This window comes from Podarcis tiliguerta (assembly GCF_965153285.1).
Source record: "Podarcis tiliguerta genome assembly, chromosome: 6".
Classification (NCBI taxonomy): Eukaryota; Metazoa; Chordata; class Lepidosauria; order Squamata; family Lacertidae; genus Podarcis; species Podarcis tiliguerta.
The window spans coordinates 39,218,486-39,234,816 of NC_139539.1; the positions used below are offsets into that span (position 1 = coordinate 39,218,486).

General features: G+C 41.8%; 1 protein-coding gene across 8 annotated transcripts in view; it reads right to left on the reverse strand.

The window, feature by feature from the left end:
- Nucleotides 1-16,331, reverse strand: part of SRGAP2 (SLIT-ROBO Rho GTPase activating protein 2) — a 191,042-nt gene that overhangs the window by 30,586 nt on the left and 144,125 nt on the right. For 6 of the 8 annotated variants that reach the window (XM_083444263.1, XM_083444261.1, XM_083444266.1 and 3 more), the window contains 4 exons: nucleotides 14,775-14,802; nucleotides 9,512-9,539; nucleotides 6,397-6,457; nucleotides 259-336 (listed from right to left, as the gene is read on the reverse strand). In XM_083444263.1, the coding sequence (XP_083300389.1) occupies nucleotides 259-336; nucleotides 6,397-6,457; nucleotides 9,512-9,539; nucleotides 14,775-14,802 (195 nt within the window). The remainder of the gene's footprint in view (nucleotides 1-258; nucleotides 337-6,396; nucleotides 6,458-9,511; nucleotides 9,540-14,774; nucleotides 14,803-16,331) is intronic. The other 2 variants (XM_083444265.1, XM_083444264.1) reach the window with 1 other exon arrangement.

Here is a 16,331-nt window from a genome sequence, read left to right on the forward strand (position 1 = left end):
AACTAAAGGCTCTGTTTTCTGCTTCCCCTTGCAGCCACCTGTGCCCTCCCAAACTCTTCAGCGTGTTGGGGGTCTACTTAAACAATTTGAGAGGCAGTGTGTGTGAACCACTGGGGGAAGTGGGAATTGCCCAAGATTGGGCAGACCTTTGAAGTCTTCATTTATGACTTCAGTCTCAACTCGCTTAAACTAATAACCCAGAAGCATGAAGACACATTGCAGAGAATTGTGCAATACAAAAAACCCAACTACTCTTACCTCTCTCAAATGCATTTTTTATATCATTCACCTCAACCTGAGATCCTGACACCCTGAATATCCCTTCATGCTGCAGCCCTGCAAAGAAAATAAGAGAAATCCATGAAAACAGAAATACCTAAGGAAGAAGAACATTCTTACAACATTCTTACAATCCTTCCTTCAGTCACTGAAATTCAGTTATCTGTCAAATTCAACAACATGGTGATATAAGAACACGCTAATCCAAATTGAGATGACATCTCATTACCCGACCGTTAATCCAACTTGTTTGACAGCTAAAATTAATTAAAAGTGGCACACCAGCACTGGTGTAATTAAATCCACAGCAATAAGTTGGCACAATTCATACATTGTTAAAAAGTATTCGTTTAATTTTTTAAAATTCACTTTAGCATTCAGGAAGCCAATAAGACTGATTTTAATGGCTTCTAAAAGACACACAGCACTGAGGAAGCATCCATGGTTTCTAGAACAGCAGGGCTCTTAGGGTAGCAATTCTGGAATGAGAAAGATTCTAGAGAGAGAAAGGAAGGGGGCGAGGAATGACATCAAGGCTTGCTAAACTTATCTTGGCCTGAAAGAGAAACAGATGGCGCACATTTGCACACAGATTGTGCTCTATTAGAGGCAATTCCAAGGAACTACTTTCATAGCATCCAGGATGACAAATAACATGTTTGACTCTTATAGATGGTGGTGCCTTCATGGGACATTTCCCGCTCCCAGAAGTTTGAAGTAATCACTGTACTTTAGAGTGTACTAAGGCATTTACTTTATCATTTTCAAGCATATGAGAGGCGATTCTGTGAAAGATTAGGCCTGGGGAGAAAGGGAGCAAGTGATCATGTGTGTGTCTTTCCTGAGTGTGTCCTGCTTGCACACCATCACGTGGCTGCAATGGGATGGAGCTTTGTCAACAAATGCTAAATAAGCAAGCCCCAAAAGAACATCGGTCACCAGCCCCAGCCCTACTCTGCCCCCTTAGGGCCTTTCTCCAACTTGGCATTGACTTCTTCCTTCCTGTCAGGAATCCACCTCCTGCCTGCTTGTAGGAGTCAGATGATGCTGGAGGCAAAAGCCTGCAGCTTTTCTCTGATGCTTCAAAAGGGTGAGATGGGAGGAGGATCACTTGCAATCTTGTCCAGTGCCGGCGATGCTCCTCCAATGATGACGGAGTGTTCCTGAGACCAACAGAAATCACAGAAGAGAGAACACTGGGTGGTTTGTTTGGGTTTTCTTCATTGCTGCCAACACCACCACAGCCAGGCTGTTATAAAAGACAATGGAACATTGGCGCAACAAAGGAAACTGGGCGGTTGACTTTCTTCTGCTTTGGTGCAGCTGTTGCTGCTGCCAAGAAAATCAGCAGAAGGCTGTTGGGCTTCACAGACCACTTGCCTACCCCTGCTCTAATTCTGCATTTCCTGGACAACCAGCATCTTAACGATTGTGTAATGTGTCTTCCAAATTAATAATAATTAAGCAATTGTTCAAGAAGTGTTATATACTAACACTACCATCATTGAAAGAGGATTTTGGTAGCATCAATAAATTTTCACAATGCAAGATGAACTAGATGGCAGTTTTTCAAACGGGGTTCACTCAGACTAGAAAATCAAATTAAGATAAGATTTTGTTGAATCAGCGGCTTGCTTTGGACACCACACTAAGCCAAACCATGGCTTAGCTGCAAATGTGCAGGTTCCAGGAGAGGAGATTGTGACTGCTGTGCTGCTCTCTGGCAATTCTGCTGCTGTGTTGTGCTAAGCCAGGGTTTGACTTAGCACGTTGTCCGAACCTGGGGTCATGATTTAGCTCTTCCAGACAACCCATTAGCTGTAAATCACAGTACAAACCTTGGTGGGAATGTGGTGCTGAATCAGAATCCTGTGCCTTTCCATGCAGAGCCTTAAAAAACAAAAGGCTAAGCATAGAGAAACAACAGTGCCAAGTCAATTAAGATGACCGATTTTCTAGACAAAGGTCACACTTCAGGTCATTTAATTAAGATCAATTGTCAAGGCAGAAATTCTAGGGGAATCTATCAAATGGTTTATAGAAAATACGTTGCTACATAGTATGAAAGAAAAGCAAATCCTAGTGATGGTGGTCCTAAGGCGTTAGGGTAAGGGGCTCTCTACTAGGAAGGATAATCCCTCATCACATATCAAGTGCAGACGCTTGTTTGATTCTTCATAATATTTTAGTACCAAAAACAAGAAGGGGATGATAACAGCAGCAGAGGAAATTCATATTATCTCCAGTGTAGACGAATCTTGCTTTTATTTAAAGATTACTTAAACCAATGCTAAAAGGAAACAATAAAGGAGATCAGTAGTTTGCTTTCTTATATATGAATCCCATAACTGTATAGGAATAATTTTACTGCCCAGGAGTAATCACTAGAGAAATGTTTCTATTCTTACATATGTCCATCCCTAGGCTAGATAAGCCTCCAGGGAAAATCCCCTTGAGAAAGTAGAAAAGAGAGACTAGAGAAAACTAATAAGAAGAAGAGCTTAAGATAGCTAGATAGACTCACCTGGAACACAGCTGGCGGGATAACTAAAATGGTACTTAATTTTAATGTTGGATAGTATAATTACAAATATTGTTATCCAGGGAACAGGCTTATGTGAAAGGAGAATTCTCATCACTATAAATGGAGAATTATTACTGTTATAAATCCGATTAAACCTTTTCAATACTCAGATCCATACTGAATGAGGGAGAATCTTGGGTGGAAAATCTGGAGGTGACAGCTAATACCATACCTAATGTTACTTTTTCACAGGAGACAACCACCTACGTTCTACAAACAGCTTAGGAAGTTGAGGTTTGGGGCATGGTGGGCAAGGATGGGCCAGAAGCTGTTCAGAATTGTTGCTTTAAGACCTTCAACACTATACACAAGTGTAGCCAATGTGATGCCTTGATGCCTTCCAGATGTTGCTGGACTCCAACTCCCATCAGCCCCAGCCAGCATGGGCCAAACTGACAGGACTTTTAGTCCCAACACCATCTGGTGGATGCCACTTTGGCCATTTATACACCCCTCTTCTTCTTCTTCTTCTTCTTCTTCTTCTTCTTCTTCTTCTTTGGTGATCACTCATAGCCGAGTAAGATTGTCTTCCATAAACAAGGTTTTAACAATGAGTCCGTAATCTCGCCCAACTCTTGCATTAAAATCACCCAGGAGGCTAATTTCATCTTCCTTAGGCATCTCTGATAGGACGGTATCCAGCTGAGAGTAACATTCTTCTTTAATGTCTTCATCAGCATCCAGTGTTGGTGCATAAGTGCTTATAATAGTAGCCTGTTGGTTCTTGGTGAGCTTTATTTGAAGGGTTGAGAGTCGCTCATTAATGCCGGTAGGGACTTCTGACAGGAGCTTCACAAGGTCATTTTTGATAGCAAAGCCTACCCCATGTATTCAATGTTCTTGTTCAGATAGACCTTTCCAGAAAAAGCCTCCTTTTTCTTCCTTCAGTTGTCCCTCACCTGCTCCTCGAGCCTCTTAAAGCGCTGCAATATCGATGTTAAAACGTCACAGCTCTCTTGCAATGATGGCAGTTCTGTGTTCAAGACATTTGCTGTCTGTATTATTTGACAATGACAATATTCCATGTTCCAAAGTTGAATTGTCTTTTACGACCGCTAGGTGGTGACTCCACTGGGCACGGTAATCCAGTCAGGGAAAAAGGGGGGCAGACTATGTTTAGGGCACCTTTTCTAGCTCCTCCCCCCTTTTGGGGTGAGCAGAGTGGATCCTAAAAAGGGATGCTCAGTCATGGATACAGCTGCCGAGCTGCTCAACTGCCTTGTTCCTTGAGTCAGAACGACTGAATCTGTGGCCTGGGACTATTGGGAAAGAAGGAGTTGGCAACAGCAACCAGAACGGAACTTATACACCCACAACCATGATGAAAACCAAGAACAGTTTTATACTATAAAGATCTAAGCCCATCGTACCTTGCTAACATATTGGCTGATGTTGCATAGAGGAAGAAGGGTTACAAAAGACCTGCCACTAGAGCAACTTGCAAAAAAACAGCACCCAGAATAACTGAGCCAAGAAATCTGAAACTTATTTAAAATTCTGAAACAGATGTGAAATGTAATGTTTATTTTAAATTATAAGTTAGTTCCAGATGAACCCAAAGATTTAACTGTTAATGTGGACAGGAAGCAGGTCCCAAATTTGATAACATCAGGATGTTCAATTGGATATGGAATATATTTTTACCTTGCCATCCGCAGAAGTGGTACAACTTCTTAAAAATATGCTCAGACATCCTATTTAACCACCTATCCCAAATGAAGGCTTCTAGACTATACCCAGGGAACCTGGCACTGTCGTTGGGTACCTTTAGGAGCCAGGCAAAAGCATTCCTGTTCTCCCAGGCCTTTGGGCAATTGAACAATCTGCAGCTTTTTAAACTGTGTCTGTTGGGGCGGCAGTGGGGAGGTACTGTTTGTTACTAAGGTATGTATTTTTGTGTTTTTATATTGTAAACTGCCCTGTGGTTCTCAGATAAATGGCAGTATAGAAATGTAGGTAGTAAGTTAAAATACCAGCAGCATAACTGTTCTATTAATAAATTGTTTGCATATATATGGTGAGCAATTTTTGAAGACTGTAGTGCATTATGTTATTCTACCATATATGGGTTGGATCCAAAATCTTTGCTCTTTGAATAGAAGGGCCCTTTGATGAGCAGTGGGGGATTTCCATTCATGGAGCAAAGACTGGATCTGACCCTATGTTCCCTAAGGAACACTTCTTTCATAGATCATTTTCAGAAATGCAGCCTGTAATGACTTGGGAGAAAATCTGCTATTTGTTATCAGATAACAAAATGTCTCTTACACATAAAGTATGTTTGTGTTCGCTAGAAGAAGATAGGGGTGTGGAGGGGGGGCGGGACCAGCAACATGCAAAGCTTTGATCTAGAGCCATTTATTTTAACATATCATGTAGCCAAAGATAAATTAATTATCTTAGAGTATACCTTATTTCCTGTGGAACAGTGTTTATTTCATAAATCTTTTAAATTGTGGTAATTATGATTTTTGAACAAATAATCTTGCTGAGACTAAGCATGTCTGGGTCAGTGATTGGATGAGTAACCACACAAATCTTGGGTCTCATGGTGGGAAAAAAAGGCATAATACAAATGGAAGAACATAAATAAATGGATAAATGATAAATACTAGAGTAGCATCCTCCTGACACATGTTTCTTGATCCAATGAAGGCTTCCATCTCCACAATGTGAGAGAGGCATTCTCCCTATGTGCACCCAAATTCTGTTCCAGAGGGTTGGGAAAACCTTTCTGGAACAGAGTTAGAAGTGACATGAAGGGCTGCAGGCAGGAGGGAGACTTGGCAGAACTATAACAAAACAACCCCAAATAGACAAAATAGCCTTCTGATAGAGCAAGGGACGCCCTTCCACTCTGACTAAAAGTTCAGCAATATGCAGGATGTGCCTGCTGAAATCTCAGAACTCATAAGGTGAAGGAAAAGATCGATTTGAAAGGAATAAAGATGCAAAACCTTAATGCTAAGAGAGAGAGAACGGGAAGAAAAAGAATCACGTATCAGAAATCCAGAAGGACTATACATATAATATGTGTGTGGCTCCTGTGTCACAGTTCAGAAAACAGAATGGTTATTACCTATTTATTAAATACTTATGTAGATTTATTAATACAAATGTATTAAGTTATTGATTAAATTTATTAAATAAGAATGCAGTTAGCTTGAGTAGAAAAATCACTGTATGCAATTTATTTAAAACATTTCTATACTTTAATTCAAAATGTCCAGGGCATTTTCTAGTAACTTAAGAAAGAAACATCACACACGCACACACTAAAAGGCAGTCCTACTTATGCATTTTGATTCTGTCCTGCCTTTTATTTCACTTATATTTCCTACTGTTTCCAAGAGGAAACTCAAGGCAATGTCCACAGGGTTGACTGGAGGTCTCTCATCTAGGAGCAAACAAGACTTAGACCAGCTTTAGCTGCCTCCTGTGTTTTCAGATCACAGTCCTGATTGTGCTTCAACGGGCTACTTGAATACTGTGCAGAACAAACCATACTTTAGCTTGACTATCTCCAAACTCACCATGTCTGCTAATGAATCGTATGCAGCTCTCTACCACCAGGGGAATTGCTTGGCTGGAATCCTGAACAACAAAAGGAGAAATATGCAATGAAAAGAATATTCAAATGATAGTGCAGCTTTAAAAAAAATGATACAGTTCCGAAATGAACATTCTTCGGAAAAGGCTACAGGTGGAGGGATACTTCCCATCACAAAATTCCTACACGGGAGACACTGTGCAATATATGCTTTCTTTGTGTATCCACACACTGGGGGGAGTCATTAATAGCTATTGGATTTTCTGTATTTTAACTGCCAGAACACACTCAGTCTCTCGCGCTCTCTCTCTCAAAGAAAGTCTAGGTTAAACCTGGAGTTGGAATTTATTCACCCTCATAGAGAATGCTTAAACAGGGATTACTGCCATCATTCAGTGTTGTGGTTATATTGAAGGTGATAATTCCCTGCTGTTTCAGCTATCTTTTCATTATAGTACCTTGGTCTGCAATCCCCAGCATGGCTAGGGAGGACTGTGTGTATGTGGAAGGGGGCAGGAGGGCAGCAATGGAAATCTCTGCACCAACCTTTGAATGGGCTCCAATCAGGCCCCATAGTGCTGTGGTGGCAGTGGGGCTGGTTGGGCATCTAGGGGATGCCAGGATGGCTCAGATATTCCTCCTCCCCCAGAATGCACCATTTTGAGGTTTTCCTTCAGCAGGCAGAAGGGGGAGCTCGCTATGGGGTGGAGGGATGCTGGGAGGAGCAGAGACAGGTAGGGTTTGACAAACGCTCCTGTGTCTAGCCCAAGCTACTCCTCCACTCGCAAAGGGAGATTTGAAGCATTTGGTGTGACTTGACAGAAAACAAACACCGGTGAATCCAATGAGAGACCTTAGAAGTTCTACAGAGTATTTTTCAAGTGTGTAAACAGAACAACACAGCCTCCAGAAATTAAGTGTTTCAGGTATTCAAAGGTTGAGCTTTGCAAGAGAAAAACACGTAGATGGCAGGAAACAACCCCCCCCACCCCAAAATAAGGGCATTTACAAAATAAAAGAGCCTCTAATTTGTATAGCTTGGAAGGGTGAGGCAAGTATACAAATCACGGCAAGCCTTTCCGCCATTTCCCAACCATGTGCGTTATGTAAACAAAAATAAATAAAATCAAAGGCCTTACAAATCCTTTCATTCTACTCCAAAAAGAAGAAGAAGAAGAAGAAGAAGAAGAAGAAGAAGAAGAAGAAGAAGGCGGCTTCATGGTACAGGAGGATAAAAGCAAACATTTGCATGCAACAAGGAATTGGATTTACAATGAGAAAAAGCTTATTGGAATTTTTACATATCTTATTTGGAACATGTTATGCCAAAATATTTTGTCTTTAATTTCTTCAGTGGCAAAGGTATCATCAGTAATAGACTCATGGAGCTGGTTATCCTGATATAGAATTGACTTCAAAATAGAAACAGACTACTTTATGGAGAAATTAACTTAAAATTCCTGTATGCTTCAAGTTATTAACAATTTAAAAAACCAACTACTACAAGAACAAGTGAAGCCTCAAATCAAAACTGCCCTAGAAAAAGATATCAGGTCCTCCTTGTCCCATGGCAATATGATCTAGCTTCTTTATTATTGTGCCCAAATTATAATGCTGTAAATCATCCACAGGGACAAAAAATATATATTGGATTTTCTCTTATTAGTGGAGCACATGTGCACATTTAACAAAATCCTATCTAGCAAAACAGAAGAGGAAGGCAAGCTGAGCGGCCAAGAACCCTAGTAAAAAATTACAGTAGACAGAAGCAATAAGCTGAGTAGCATAAATGTGAGTATATAGGAGAATTATGATACACTGCTTATACTGGCTAGAGCCATTAGAGGGCAATAGCTTCAAACTCAGAGGCCCCAGACAGTAGAGGATAAGGGGAGAGAACACACACACAAGGGGGGGGGCATAAAAGTTTTCATCTACACGAAACAGTTCACACTGCTGTGTTACATCCAAGTGAGTCAAGTATAAATGCCAAGCCTACAACAAAGTATACTAAAATATCATTAAGAGATGCTCTTGCCCAGGACCCTTTAGCCTGCCAAGGCCCCTCTCCCTCTCTGTGTCCCTGGAGTTCCAATGTCAGGTGCAACAGCTTAGGACCACAGAGCAGCCCTATCTATTGACTCACTGACTATGCACTCAGTTATCTGAATTGTCTCAAGATGACCTGCCCACTCCAGAGCTTCACCTGGACAATTCAAAAGCAATTGCTTTGTTTTGCTTACACTGTTTTTGTTTTGCTTACAGCAGGGGTGTCCAAACTTTTTTGAAAGAGGGCCAGATTTGATGAAGTGAACATGTGTGAGGGCCGACCAAAGTTGTTGACCTTTTTTTAATAATTTCCCCCCAAAGTTGTGGAGCTTTTTTTAGGATTTTACCCCAGGAAATAAACTGACACAGGGGCCAGACTGAACTGGCCGGTGAGCCGGATTAGGCCCCCGAAACGGACTTTGGACATGCCTGTTTTACGCAGTCTCTGTTCCCTCCCTCCCTCCCAAGCAAATAGATCAGAGCAGAGTCTCTTACTAAGATCTATCTTCCCCTAGCATTCAGCTCAGCAAATCTATAAGACATAGTATCATCTAGAGAAAAAGGAGGGAGAAGAGGAAAAAGCAAGAGTTGAAGACAATTAAATATTCTCCATCAAGTATAGGCTTGAGGTTTGGAGGCCCTTCTATGTCAGATTGAAGCAGCTTGCTGTTGTATACTGTGGACATAATCACTCCCCAAAAGGGTTCAGTGTGGCTGCTAGTAATGACTAGGTCTGAGGCGTCTCTGAATAGAGAAGTGTTCATTTGGAGCTTCATAAGCTTAGTGATTTATCAAACACAAAACTAATATTGGTTTAGGTTTTTTCCTTGAAACAACAATCCATTATGCAGATTCTTTTGGGTAAGGAGGAGATTATGCATTCCCTCCTTTGAGGACTGCACTTGCCGGCTGTCTTGGTTTGGCCAAGGTAATTTGGGTTGGTCCCATCATTTCCCCCGCTATGAAATATTGGTGGCAAGAAATAACATCTGGCAATCATATAAATGGCATCAATTAATCTTTCTGTAATTGTATGAAGTCTTTATTACCTGCTTCCTTATGGTAGAACTGCGTCTGCTGTTGATCCCAAAGTCAAGACGAGCCATGATTGATCAAGGAGCAAGAAGAGGAAAAGAAAGCAAAGGCATATGTCAACATAATCACTTACAATCCAAATGCCACCTCACTTGGTATATAAATGGTTCTTCCTGGGGGTGGAGAGGAGGCAGAAAACCCCCCACTCATTTACTCCTGACTTTCAGAAACATTAAGTGGTCTAAAATAAAAGCCCAAAATGGACGCAGCAAAGCTTATTGCTAACATAAGGCTATACTTAACCTTTTACTTCCAACTGCAGAGAAACCCATTATAAACCTCCATCATTCTTGTGTCAGTTAGTGATAATTTACAGTCAGCACCACACTAAGGCAGGTGAGTTCTGCTGAGTGATTTAGAACCACAATGGGGAGGGAAAAACACAAATTTGTTTCTCTTGTGGAGATTAATATAAACCCATTAATGTTTCTTTATTAAAACAAGTGCCCAAGAAAAGGAAAGTGACAGACAAATTAAACCACACTGAAATGACAAGCTATGTTACAAATGGCCTCGTGATTACTGTTTGTGTTCTCGGATGTTAGTGTATGATCCAAAGAGGAAGGAATGGCCTTTTATGTTTTTGTTTTTTGCTAAGCCTTTTCCACTAGGGAGGAAAGGAAACGAGAACCTTTTGTATCATTTCTCTGTAGACAGTTCTTGTCCTGACTGCATTTCATTTGAGGGCAGAAGCACTTAAATTCTTTGTTAAGTGCAAGGAACTATACTACCAGACGGAGCTGATAGCTAAGCAGCATACATATACCATTGCTATAAATAGTATGGGAGTAGCCTTACAAAAGAGTAAATAAGTTGTGTGATGTGCAGCCACCCATTCTGACCACATCCAATGTGAGCTGAGGATGTTGCCTGGATAGAAAGCAATAACAGACTTTCCAGGCTGTGAATTTCTGAGGAGAAGCAGGAAGGGTACCTAGACGGTATATGCTTGGTACCAACAGAAGGACTAAGAATCCTTCTCTGGAGTCCTGAAGGTCAATGGAAGTTCAGCTAGTCCTTTGTAATTCCCTTATTTAAGGATTTTTGCAAGTTCCATCTATGGAACTCAGGTACTTACTCAGCCATGTGAGTGGCTCATCCTGAGAATGTGTGAAGCTACATTTGGTGTGACTGTCTCACAGCGTTTTCTCTAACTTCTGTTGTGCCTGCTTTCATTGTATAGAGGAACGCAGAAAGCTACCTTATATCTGTTGGAAGCCACCCAGAGTGTCTGGGGCAACCCAGTCAATGAGAAAAGTACATAGAAGGAGGAGGAGGAGGAGAAGAAGAATAATCCAATCGAGCTCAGTATTGTTTACAACACTGAGCAACAGTGGCTGTCTAGAGTTTCAGGCCAGAGATTGAACCTGAAATCTTATAGAAGGGTCACAAAGTGTCGTACACGACTAAACGACTAAACAACAACAACAATGCCCTTCTATTTGCTTCTCATATACAGTCGTACCTTGGCTTTCAAACAGCTTAGTTCTTGTACGTTTTGGCTCCCAAATGCCTCAAACATGGAAATGACTGTCCGGTTTACAAACTATTTTTGGAAGCCAAATGTCTGAAGCAATTTCCGATTGGCTGCAGGAGCTTCCGGCAGCCAATTAGGCGCCACGCTTTGGTTTCTGAACGTTTTGGAAGTTGAATGGACTTCCAGAACAGATTCTGTTCAAATTCCAAGGTATGACTGTAGTAGTTTTAGGGATGTTAAAACAAAACAAAACAAAACAAAACAAAAAAACCTGCCAAAGGGCAGCAGTCCACTGCATAGGAGTGGGATTTCATATTATCATACCACACAAGTTGATAGAAGCTTCTACTCCAGTGGAAAGTGTAAATATCCGCTTAAGATATGGACAGATCCATGCATTAACAAAATCTGTTGTGGCTCAAGAGAATGTGAGGTGGTAAATGCAGAGCACAATGGCAATGCTCTAGTGAATAGGTGGCCATGAGAGTGCTATTCAGATGTTCTGAACTACAACGTCCACCATTCTTAACCACTGGATGTTCTCGCTCAGAAATGGAATCCACAACATCTGGAGGGCTACCTTGCCCAACCTTTATTGATCTTATGTCGAAAAAACTGTCTTCAAGTATCTCTGATTCAGCTCATCCACCTGTTATGTGGGAGCACTTCTCTTTACCCTTGAAAAGATGTTTCAAATCAGCTCTAATAGCCTTGATCCATTTGTCTTCTCTCCAGCTTTGCTTCTGATTCAGCCATTTCTGTTCTGCCAAATGAATTGCAGAAGATACAAACTACTGAAAAGTCCCTGGATCATGAAACCAAACTCCCCGCCAGGACAGATGGTTGCTGAGTCTGTGAGGAAAGCAATCTTACTTGCACACTTAAGAACCATAATGGCACTTTTAATATTGAGGTATTCTGATGAAAAAGAAAGGATGACCAAGCTGCAGGGATGATGTCGGGGGCAGGCGGTGGGGGGGGGGGAGAGAGATTAATGTCACAGGAATGTAATATATTTTAAATTATCAACCCTAAATGATTCCCCAATATTTAATGTTGTTCTGCAATGAATAATATTTTATTATTACAGCTGTCAGACCCTAATTAGGACCTGTCAGCTCTGCTTTACTATGAGAAATGCAAAATGAAGTAATGGCTCCAGATATGGAATAATCACTCTCCCTTTGTTAGAAAGGCTCATGTATACGCTCACACTCTCTCCACATGTACATGCCTTCTAAGCCAATACAGAAAGGCAATTTGGAGATCTGCAATGTTTCAAAGAAGGCCTCATCAAAAGTCATATTTTTCTATTATTATTTCCACATATACGGTGACATTTATGATAGCATGATGGATGCCGGGCCCAGTTATAACAAAACGTTTATTTTCTCCACTGCTGCAATCCAATTCCATGTCAGACCAGATGAGGTCAATAGGCCAAAGTGAAAGAAAACCCCTTCTATGAGTGATCCCTCCCCATCCCTATTAAACAATCAAAAGCTCTTCAGGTATTTATTTCAGGGCTTTTTATCCCCCATGACAAGAGGAGTTCCAGCAGAGCACAATGTCTTCCCTAGCCTGGAAAAATGGAAGGTGTTTAGACCAGGAAAAAAAGAAGAAAATAGAAGACAGCATATTAACTAATTGGCACACCCTTTCCCTCTCCTAAGCAAGTTTGTCAGGGTGGAACTATACGTCATGCTCAGCAAAAGCCAAACCCTCTCCTCGTGTCATTGAAATATGTTGTCTCCCAGTTTCATTAGGCATCAAGGATGATCTCACAATGTGTGAGATTTGCCTAAACTTTATGGGGCTGGGAGGACAACTTGATGTGAGTTTCCACTTTTGGTGGCATCCCCATTGTTGTTTAGTGATAGGAGTGAGCCAGCAGTAAATCACACTGAGCATGTGGAGTCAACTCCTTAATAGCAAAAACAAGATCTGCACAGGAATGTCAGGCCTAATGAGCACAGCAACTCATCTCCAGTAGGTCTTGCCCCGATGAAGGAGTTGTTGTGACGGAAGGTCCCCACTTCCCCACAGCTGCGTAAGTCCTCTCCTCTCTAGGGCCTTCCCCAAGCAATCTGAGATCTCTTCTGTATGAAGCTTACTTATCCTCCTCCCTTTTCATTCCTCTCCTGGTTCTTGGAGACCAGGGGGGAGGGGAGCTCATCGCAGTAAGAGGGGGAGACACCCATGCTTCATCTCTGGTCTCATCTCTGTCCCTTGGCCTCCCTTCTCTCCTGCTTAAGCTTCTGCCTCTGGGTCTAGACTTCTTTGCCACTGACTCTCCCAGCTCACTAAACCCTGTTAGCTTCTGACACCTCCTCCTCCCAGTTTTCTCCCTCTTCTCCTTCTGACCACTCATCGTCATCCCACCATCCATCCCCAGGCTCTGTGCCTTTTTCCCCTGGTGGTTCCCCACCAGGTTCCTCCCACCATTCCTCTGTGTCCAACCTGTTCCTGACATCTAGTATCTATTTCTGCCCTTAGACCCAAGTTAGACAGCACAACCCATGTGTTAGAATTCTCGGTAATTTATATCAATTTATCCAAATTGCCCCAGGTAAACACAGTCGTAACAACTCTACTTAAATAGCATGCCTATAGCATATCTTATTTGGGGTCCGTTCACACTTAATGCTAAGCCATGGTTTGAATGCAATCGCCACCATCCTGGTGTCTTCTGAATGTTTTAAACTATAACATCCAATACACTTCGCCAGCAAGCTTTGAAAACTGGGGATTATGGTGAGAGTTGCAGCTGAAAATATGTGGAGGGCACCAGGTTAGCAAAGACTAGCTTAGTGATATGCGCTCAAGCTCGAATGAGGCCAAGGGAAGGCTTGTGGTCTCCCCACTCCCCTCTCCTCTCCCCTCCCTTCTGTGCAGTCAGGGGAAAGGAATTCTGAAACATTCATTTTCTGTTTCCATGAATGGTGACTTGTTACGTACGAACCAAAGACAGTGGATTAAAACAGTCTGGTAAGTTTCAAAATAAGCCAGTTTCAAGCTAGTTTGTTTTAACTAACCAGAGTTTTAACTACCGTATTTTTTGCTCTATAAGACTCACTTTTTCCCTCCTAAAAAGTAAGGGGAAATGTGTGTGCGTCTTATGGAGTGAATGCAGGCTGCGCAGCTATCACAGAAGCCAGAACAGCAAGAGGGATTGCTGCTTTCACTGTGCAGCGATCCCGCTTGCTGTTCTGGCTTCTGAGATTCAGAATATTTTTTTTCTTGTTTTCCTCCTCCCAAAACTAGGTGCATCTTGTGGTCTGGTGCGTCTTACAGAGTGAAAAATACGGTAACTAGTGTCTGCAAACCACAACACCCAGTTCATACATAACAAGAAGCAAAGATTCATGGAAGCCCTTCCCCAACACCATACATGTCGTCTTGGGGTGGGGGTGAGGAGCATACAAGTCCAAGGTTCCATGGGCTCATTCTAGCTTATGCACATTGTGCTAAGCCACGGTTTAGCATTGCATGTGACTCAGTCCTTTCTTGTGTTGTGGCCGTTGTGTGGGAGGCTGCTTCAAAGGCTTTCATATGGAAGCTTACATTTCCAGAAGCTGCATTTTTGTTTTTGTTTTTAGGAAAAAATACAAACATAAGAAATGCCATCAAAATGAGGAGTAGTTTGAAGGAGGATTGGCAAGTGCTTTGTTTGCAAGAAAAGGACTGTTTGGGTTAGTGGAAGATACTGAAACAACAAAGCTGCTTGGAACCACACCTACCTGGCAAGAGAGCAGTCAGTCCTTTGACCTGTTAAGAGAAAAAACAGCTATGTTTCAAAAGGAGAGAGACTTGTAGCAGACAGGAGGAAGGGTGGGTGTGATTTCAACCTTGGTTTGGGGGCAAAAGGGACTGGGGGGGCTTAAATAAATAAAGAAGTGTGACTGAGCATCCCCCCACTCTTCGTCTGCTTCTGTTGTTATGGAGATCAAGAGAGCACGTCCCCGCAGGCAAGGCTCCTCCATGGCTGACCAGGAAATGCACAAAACAGCTCCAAGCTGCCTGAAGACTCTTCGGAAAGCATTGTTTTCAGAAATTGGTTTTCTAGAGATGCAGTAATTGTTGACTGCTATTGCCAAAGGAGAGCCACGCCACCTCTCCCTCCGACATCTTCCCAGAAGGAATCAGCAGTGAAGAGAGAGATTGTGTTTTATGAAACCACTTGGAGAGACTGAAAACATTCACAGATTTGCTAGCCCACAAGCACGAGGTGCCAGCATCCCATCTATTTCAGGAGTCATGGTTTTGAATGATATTTTCTGGAATCATATTTATATACAAAAAAAACAAAAAACACCAACCTTATTATGGCTTGGAAGGAAAGGGCCCAAACCACTATGCCTAGTGCTGATACAGGCAATATTTAAAAATACCACACTGAGGGTTTAAAAAAAAGGAGGAGGATAGACATACAAATTATTTGGCACATATCAGAGCTCAGACAGTTTTTAAGTTGCCTTATGCAATGGAATGTTGCTGATTTGCATCAACTAAGGACTTGGCCTCATAGCTCAAGATTAAAAATGAAGTGATGAGAATGAAGCTAATTGTTGATCATGGAAAATAAATAACCCATTTTGAACAGTCACTTTCTCCCTCCCAACACAAACCTCAATTACCCAGAATGGTGCATAATTTATAGCAGCATTATTCCAAACCAGAGTTTCTTACCATCTGTCCCACTTCCATCACAGAATATTCATATGTATAAATTACACGGCTGTGGCAACATCAAAGGGCTATAGTATTACAGTGACAAATGCAGATGGAAGGCAGGGAAATAATTACTCGCAGATAGAGAGATCTGCTGGTACTTTTTATTAACGGAACTTGTCATCTTCAGATTAAAATATCTGGCAAATGAAGCCAAACGTCACCTTAAAGGGAAGTGGGGGGTGAGGCAAGACACAAACCCCTATCAAGTTGCTCCAAAGTTAGGCAAGTCAGGCACTCTGCCAAATGACCTTTCTCAGTGCTAAAGTTGTAGAAGGATGATTCTATGATTTCGGTCAGCCACTATCTACTGCAATAGCATTTATAAACTGGTTAGGATTGGGATCTAAAATTGCTTCAGTTTATTTGGGGTTGCAAGGAAATACATTTTTCTAAGTTCCTTGTTCTGCAGTACAATTGCACCCATGTTGTTGTTTTAATGGCTCAAACTCAGGGACAAAGACCTTTGCAACCACATTTCAACCCAATCCACAACAGCATTATAGAAGCAAAAGGGGCTCTCTGACATTAGAAATCCAAAAAAGAAAGACATTTAGCTTTCTGTC